Raw genomic sequence first — 8623 nt, 5'->3', positions numbered from 1 at the left:
TTTTGCCTTATGTTATCACGTCCTGCGCCACACTACTTGACACTGCCCACTATGATGTTTTGTTTAACTTTCTCCGACTGGTTAAACTGAGTTTAGTACTACGATTATTCTTTTCTCTTTGTTTTGCAGTTCAGGTCTGTGTATTGTAAATAGTTATGCAGTTACTTTATACTGCTCACTGTAAGCCTGCATTGAGTGAGTGAGGACGGGGTCATCAAAGTTGAAGGGGTTTTTTTTTCTTTATTTTGAGGCAAGAAGTCATAAGAAAGCACTGACAGTGAACCCGAAAGTCAGTTAAGACTCTCTGATAGTGACTTGGGTTTTGCGTATGCTGCATCAGTTAACTGCATCAAAAATATTGTACATGTTTTACACTCTTAGTATTATCTATTGTACATTATACAAGGGTTGAAATTATCATGCAAATATTATAATTATCATACACCTGGCAGTGCTGGTGCGGGCAGCCCTCTTGCCCAGTCAGCATCCAGGGGTGGGGAGGCAGCAAACTGAAGGATATTTATACTGCTGCTTTTTGTTTTTTTCAACAGTTTTCCAAGTTAGGCCTTAGGTCTGTTCCTGTAGACTATTTACAGGTCTTCAGTATTCATAGCAATGTCAGGCCAGGCCTCTCTTGGTCTGCTATCTAGTACCATGTAAACCGGTATCGCCTGTTCCATGGTCAGGTTGTCAGCAACTAAACCAGCACCTCCACCTAGGCTTGCCTGAGTGAGGAGGGTGTGTGGACACCCAGCAGGACTGAAAACAAGACCTGTCAGTGGGCAGATATGCTCCCCACGAGCCAGTGGCCATTCATACTTGGAGAAGAGATGGACACCACCAGGTCACTGTGCCTGAAGAATCACTAATGATGCAAAGTAACATAACTAGGGTTGTTACAGCATCTGATGTGCCCCAGTGGTTTCAGCGGCCTCGGGGCTGTCTTGACTTGAGTGTTCATAGAATTCTAGCTTTCCTGGAAGTTGCGGTGCTGTCCTAGACTCCAGATCAATAAAGCTCTTTTTGTGGAAACCAGTTCCCTGCAATGAATTGCCATGTTTCATACTGTCCTGTGGCAGTTCAACCTAACAACATCCATGTGCAAGATTGCACTTTTTGCTTCTCTAAGTTTGGCCAAGATCTGTTAACTAGCTAATTAAATGTGGCCTAGGTATAGTGGTAGAAATTCCTTCAAATATACTGTTCTCTCCAGTGGACAAACCAACTACATGTCTGCCAGGACACTTGGTTTCAACCAACAGTCCTTCAATATTTAAATACAGATTAATCTTGGAGATGCACCTGGATTCTCAAATCTAAGGCATGTGAACTGTAACCAAATTCAGGTTAGGTAAATAATGGAGCTTTGACTGTCCCTCAGTTTGCAAGGTATTTATATTAATCACTTATAGCACAGTCAGAGAGACCTGGTGAAAAATATTTTTCCAAACAAGGAACTGTGGGATCATCTTCCTTATATCTTCCTTATATATGTTTACATTTATAAGGACTAGTGAATAGTATACTAGATCTGCTGAAATACCTTTACATCTATCAGGTTCATAAAACAACAAGCAGAGAGCTTCATCACACATGACCAGAAGTTGAAAGAGTTTTCTTTAGCAAGTATTGCAGAAGTTTCCTGCTGATCTCTTTGCTGCCAGTATGAACATAGAATGTTGGTTTACCTCTCAGGGAGAGGCGTACGCTCTGCTTTTATCACAGAGGCATTTGTGACTTGCTGGGAAAAGAATCAGACAATATTTTTCCTGCTTTTCTTAAGAAACCTGGTGATTAGTAAATGTCAGAAGAGCCCCCCAGTGAAAATGATGGCTTCAGTCTTGGTATGTCCATCCTGGTCCTTTAACCTGATGCACTCTTAGTTAGATAACCTCTTCAACTTCCAAAATTCCTAGAGATCCATTTGCTGTGCTGTGTGTGCAAGCTGGCCACATTCATTCGTAAGGATAGCCACAAACAAACCCTGTTTGAAACTTCTGTGGAAGGTGATTTTTGAAATTCCACATGAATTCAGCCATACATTTATCCTTGTTTTCTAATACATCTTAACTATCTGGGGAGATGCGAAGTACCACACTGAGTTCTGAGAGCTATCTCTTCTTATGTATCCTAGGACAAAACCATTTTGTAAATTGGACTGTTTGCTCAGTTCATAACAAATCTAGGCAGCAGGCTGTAATCATTTCAGACTGTTCAGATAGGTGACGGATTGTGTTAAGTTTTCCAGTTCATTAGGCAGCCCCTTTCTTTTTCAAGTTAAGGGTGCACATTTTTGGGAACTCAGTCAGCCTCTAGCTTACCCCAGGTTCCTCATCCTGGGATTTGCAGAGAATTTACATGGCATTTAGTCACTGGTTTGTGTCCTTACCCAGCCTGCTGATAGGGTTTACAGATTAGACATCCCCTTTGGGAGGGTTATCCTCCAGTTGATCAAAGTAGAACTCCCTCTTTCTTCCTCTTTTTTTCTTTCTCCCTTTCTTCTTTCCTCCTTGAAAGGCAATTGTTGGACACCTGTCTATAGATGGATCTGTGTAGACCTGTGATTCTTAACCAGGGTGTTATGGTAGACAAGATAAACGCAGAGATTCATGAGATTTCAAATAGTAATGCGTAGTGTCAAAAATGTTAACCTGTTATAGTTTTTTCTGACTTCTTTGCTCTGGAAAATTGTTCTATTTTTCTGTAGTCAAAAAAAAAAGAAAAAGCTAAGAGCTGGCTTCTTAGTATAGGCAGATACTTGAAAGAGCTCTTTGACATGCTTTTGTCCACAAATCCCATAACTTGTCCTGTTTACGGACTTCATAGCGGACCCAATCAGTAAGCATTCAAGCTATTGCTTCCCTGGAAAGAAATAAGTACAGGAATAATTCCTTGTTTTCTTGAAACTGGTTGGAAAAAACGATCCCTCTGCAGAAACACAAAAAATTACTTTGTCAGAACCAAAATTGAAAAACTTTTGTCCAAGCACAAATGTTTTCATTTTCTTGGGCTTATTTTTTTTAAAGGCCATGAGGGCACAGAGATGGTGCTGGTGGCAGGAAGGAGCCTCAGGGCAGCCCCTTTGCAGGCTCCAGGCGACTGCAGTGAGAAGGCCCCATTTGGAGTGAGGAGTTGTTGGCTGTGTCCACTGCCAGGTCCTACTCTTTTCCAGCATCCAGCTGCAGCTTCTGGCTGGTTGACACCCAGAGCTGGGCAGCAGCTCCAGCCCTTCTTCAGGGTAGAAGGGCAGCCTAGAGGCAGTGCTGGTGGTGGTGCAGGCCCAGGCTGAGCTGCCCCTGCCAAAGCGGTTGCATGCCCACGCCAGCTCCCCACCTACGGCCCCATCCCACATATGGAGGTTTGGTGCGCTATTCTGCCAGTCGCAGGGTTGGGGACAGTGCTGGCCTGGCCTGTGACAGCTCCCCAAAACTATGTGGCCTGCTGACCCAAATAATTACCCATTGCTGGCCTAGTGGTTTAAGCACAGACCCAGGAGCTAGGAGAAGTTTTGTTATCTGTGCTTCTGACTGACTGTCCATAACATTTTGCGCTTCTAAGCAGTTTATTTAGTAAGCTGGTATCAATACCATATTTTATATCCAGTGAAACAGTCTCAGTGGCTATAATATTCTCAAGTTCATGCAAGAAGTCTAGAACCAGATTAAAATAGTGAGTTGTCAGGCAAGTGACAACCACTTTCCTAGCTGTTGAAAGGAGGCAATAGAATAGTGTACCATAAATGAAATAAAAATACAAATGGCTTGATGTCTCCTACTCCAGCCAGGTAGGTAAGCAATTCATTTTTTTTTTCTCAGATTTAGAAATTCAGGCCTGGAATAACCTGTTTTTCTGAATCTGTTTTCCTGTCTGTAAAGTTAGGGAGTAGCTACCTTGACCTATTAAACTAGCTTGCATAGTGCTATCTATGTAATAACTACTTACTGACACTAGTAAATGGTAAGGTTTGGAGCCCAACATGAAACTACTTTCTTAACCTGCCAAGTACTTTTGTATTTGTCACACACATCAGAAAAACTGTAAATTTCCGAAAGGTCACACTCTGGATTTCTCTCTTTTGTGCAATTCAAAATATTAAATTGGATGATCTATTTTAGTACTGGTTCTAATTCTGTATTATAAGGATTAAATGAGTAGCCATTGTGAATAAGGACTCCAAATGTTTTTCTTTTGCTACATTTTGTAATTTTAATGGCTTGAGGTGCAGAGAAAAATAACAGTTCTTGTATCTTTAAGCACAGGAGTGTTTTTACTCCAAATCAAAGCATTTACATTTATTGGCTGTTAAGTTTTTTTAATAATTTATCAACTTTTTTCTTTGATTTTCTTCTTGCCATATGTTCAGCTAATTTCAAGGAACATACAAATTCTTCTGTTAACTTAATATTAACTTAATCTTTTTATACAAAGAACTTCCCCTCCCCCAAGGACTGTTGTACTTAATATGTGCTTGCATTTATGTAAAGAAGCCTCTCTTAATTCACTCTCTCTCTCTACTTTCACTTACGCAGGTATTAATGGACATGTTCCATCAAGATGTAGAAGATATAAGTGCACTAACTTTATCTGATGAGGAACCTTCCACCTCCGGGGAACAGACATATTATGATCTAGTAAAGTCATTCATGGCAGAAGTTCGACAGTTTATAAGGGAATTAAATCTCATTATTAAAGTTTTTCGAGAGCCTTTTATTTCCAACTCCAAATTGTTTTCAGCTCATGTAAGTATTATATTATGTTACAATTTTATATGTAGGAAATCTTGGCTGCATTAGTCTAAGTGAGCTTCTCTGGGACTTTGACACAAAATAAAATTCTCGTTTTATAGAAAATGCTAACAAAGCCCACCCCAAACCTCCCGGCTCCCCACTTCCATCCACCACATACCACTTTTTCAGCCAGAACAGTTTGTGATCAAAACCCACTGATTTAATATGCTGGTGCTGATGTAGAGCAAGGGGTAGCAACTTTAAAAGAAAAAGCTAAAAAAAGTGCATGGTGTGCATGTCTGTGTACTTAGCTGCATATATAGTATAGCAAATGGATTGTAGATAAGAACAGACAGGGAAAAGGCAGGAAGGAAGAGGCAGCACAAACACTGCATAAACACAAACATTATGGTTTGTGGTGAAATAAATTTTGAAAGAGAAGGCCAACTATTACTGATAGATTAGAGTGGGTGCAGCAACTGAAAATTAAACTTTTTTTTTTTTTTTTATTCAACCACCTGAAACAGAGAAACATGGTTCACTAATTCTGTAACTCGGAGGTTCCCAACCCTGGGCCGTGAAGGGTTGGCTGCTGGACTGGAAGTGACAGACGTACTGTGGACTGGCAGCTGACTGGCTGCCGGTCTGCAGTATGCCAGTCACTTCCAGGCTGCGGTTTGCCGGTCCATGGTTTGCTGGTCCACAGTCTAAAAAGGTTGGGAACTACTGTTGTAAGAGACTCATGAGACCTTCTAAGCAGCTTAACCCTGGAGCCCCCCAACTCTTTGCATTTTTCAAATATGGGAGTAGGATAAAGAATATGCATCTCCTGTAAAGCACTTCAAAAACTGCTAGAAAATGCAGCACAACAACAAAGATTTAATGCGGAGACAATAGAAGATGATTCAGACACTGCCTTTAGGTCTTAAATTGATTATTTGAGGAACAAGAAGGGGGGATCATCTTTTCCTCTTTGTTCAACATTGTGCAGATAAAAATAAAATGTATTATTGGACAGCAATCTGTTCTCCAGATTCACTGTTTCCTGAAACATCAGACAGTGTCTGCTGTATGATTCTGAACAGTGTGGACTAGTACTGTGTCACAGTATGATGAACAGAATTTATCAGACTGTCCACATGCTTTCTAAACCATGAACCTTTGCTCCTTTTTGTAAGAGTCCTGAACAGTACAGAGAAATCCTCGGCCCTACTAAAACTGGTGGGGACAGAACTTCATCCATAGTGCACAGAAGTTGGTATGTGTGCAAAAGAATGAAAGCTAAAGAAACTGGGTTACTTAAGAGAAACAGAGTTGAAAGGTTCAGGTTACTTCCTCAACGGGTTCACTATTCTTCTCTGTAAGGCATCAGTGGGTCCAGAATACAAACTGAGAAATAGCACATTACTTTGAGGTGGGGGTTAATACTGTGTCATATTGAATAAGGCAGGCTGACATTTGGGTCATTATTGTGATGTATGTGGAAGAACAGAGTATTTTTCTTACACAGAATTTAAGTTACTTAGCTATAAGATGGGTGGTTCCCTCCACCAAGTCAACTCTTTACTGTTTCCCACAAGTGTTGCGTTTTGATTTTTGTTTGTCATATCTGTTTTCTAACATATTTGTAATCTTGCTCTAATTGAGAAACAAATCAGTGTTCAAACTACTACTGAACAAGGAGCTTTATCTGCATGCTTTATATTTGGTTTTCAGAGCCTTTTTTCACTTTCTGGTTCTATTGTTTTCTGTAGGACGTTGAAAATATATTTAGTCGTATATCAGATATTCATGAACTTAGTGTAAAGTTATTGGGCCTTCTTGAAGATACTGTAGAAATGACAGATGAAGGTAGTCCCCATCCTTTAGTAGGCAGCTGCTTTGAAGACCTAGCAGAGGTAAGTAATCACATTTACATTGGTTATACATTTTTTGTTAAAAACTATATGTAATTATATTTAGAATATATATTTTTTTAAAAGCAGACCTTTTGAAGCAGTTCAGTGCCTGTTTGTTCCAGCTGTCTTTACTGGCTATGTCTTTACTGGCTATGTTGTCTTTTACAGAGTGGTTCTTGCAGGGTAGATTTTTCCTATATTTCAAGATACGGAATGGGGATTGGCAACTTTTTGGTACCATGGGCTGTGTCTTGCAACCCAGTCCCTTCTGTTGGCTGCAGACATTCACACCACTCAACGATCAGCAGATGCAGCAGAGAAAGTAGATGGAAAAAGCAGAGAAAAAAGATAGAAAAGGTAGTGGGACCCTGGGGATGCTCCCTCTGTTGCTTTGGCTGGAATGTGCTGCTGATTCCCAGAGCTGCTGCAGGCCAGATCCGATCTCTTCATGGGCCAGATCTGGCCTATGGGCCATAGGTTGCCAATCCCTGTTTTAAGTGTTTTGTTCGTTGGAGGCTGCTAAACATCCACTCGTGCTTTCAGTCCCTGGGTCAGTCTAAGAGAGGTTGCGATGCTTAGCTGATAGGATTCCTTCTTATTGGCATTAAGAGTTAAAAGAAGAAAGTCTTACTAGAAATAAAGAGCAAATGCTTTAGATTTGGGCAAGTGAAACTTGGTCTGCAGACATGAAGATGAAAGTAAAGGATGTCTGAGGCTCTGCTTCATAAGACTTAAATGGAAGTTTAACTTTACAAACTGACAGATGATAATGTAGAAGTTAAACCTGTGCATAAGCATTTGCAAGATTGGAACCTAAACCTATGTTTTGTTTTGTTTTCCTACTAAAACAAAAAAAAATCCTTATTTTTACCAATAATGTGATGTTTTGGTACTAAATTTTTTTAAAATTTTCTCGGGAATCTCTTTTAGGAACTAGCGTTTGATCCATATGAATCATATGCACAAGATATATTGCGGCCTGGTTTCCATGATCATTTTCTAAGTCAGTTATCAAAGCCAGGAGCAGCATTCTATTTACAGGTAAGTACTTTTAAAATCCACTCAAAGATACTTTTTAAAGAATGTATCAGACTCTGTGTTACAGAACCACAACTATAGTTACAAGCTTAAAACCTCTTTTCTGTTTTGGTATTTTTGTTTTTGTCCCCAGTCCATAGGGGAAGGCTTTAAAGAAGCTGTTCAGTATGTACTACCCAGGCTGCTGCTGGCCCCTGTTTACCACTGTCTTCACTATTTTGAACTTTTAAAGGTAAATATAAAGATTTCTTTTTACTTGAACCTGAATAATAAAAAGTGCAATGAAACATGGATGATATGTCCTTTGAAAATAGAGAACATTTTGTACAAGTATAGTCATAGTGTGTAGCAATTCATTTTGGGTTTTTTTCCTTTGGTTTTTTAAAATACATTGAGTAACACTGGTGTCTTCACATTTTGAAAGATGCTTTTAAGTTGCTGGTAACTTTTTGCATGTACTTCTAGAGTGAAACTAATGCTTGGTGAACAGTGTTAAATACAGTGAAAATCAATGAGAAAATGACTTTTCTCAGAGATGAAAAATATCTGGGCCTACTGGAAGCTGAGATTTATAAAGTAACTACAGTCTAGTTTCCAGATAATTTTACTGGAGCCCAGTTCTTTCCTTTTAATTTTTGTCTCTTTGGAGTTGTATCTGCATGTTTCCACTTGTGATATACCACTTGTGATGCATTTGTGCTCATCCCATGACTGGGAACGTGCAGTCCATACAGAAGTAATGGGGTGAGGGCCTCACCTTCAGTTATCAAGTTTATTTTTTTTCTGTGAATGTTTGGGCTGTGAGCTGTAACGGACACACGGAGATAAACTTAGTACAAAAGAAATGTACAAATATGTTGGATTTAACAAGTATTACTCAATAGAGTAATTGTTTTAAAAAGTAGAATATCTTGCTTAATAAGGCCTACTTCCCCTCAAAAAAAAAAAAAAAAAAAAAAA

The 8623-nt window shown here is 39.5% G+C and overlaps 1 protein-coding gene across 1 annotated transcript in view; it reads left to right on the top strand.

The window, feature by feature from the left end:
* SOS1 (SOS Ras/Rac guanine nucleotide exchange factor 1) overlaps positions 1-8623 on the top strand; it is a 122493-nt gene that overhangs the window by 49759 nt on the left and 64111 nt on the right. The window contains exons 5-8 of the mRNA XM_019515879.1: positions 4530-4739; positions 6482-6625; positions 7556-7666; positions 7797-7895. Of these exons, the coding sequence (XP_019371424.1) occupies positions 4530-4739; positions 6482-6625; positions 7556-7666; positions 7797-7895 (564 nt within the window). The remainder of the gene's footprint in view (positions 1-4529; positions 4740-6481; positions 6626-7555; positions 7667-7796; positions 7896-8623) is intronic.

This window comes from Gavialis gangeticus, unplaced genomic scaffold (genome assembly GCF_001723915.1).
Source record: "Gavialis gangeticus isolate Ggan-Ray unplaced genomic scaffold, GavGan_comp1, whole genome shotgun sequence".
In the NCBI taxonomy this organism is placed as follows: domain Eukaryota; kingdom Metazoa; phylum Chordata; order Crocodylia; family Gavialidae; genus Gavialis; species Gavialis gangeticus.
Note: the sequence above shows the minus strand (reverse complement) of the source record. Positions and strands in the feature narration are given on the sequence as shown.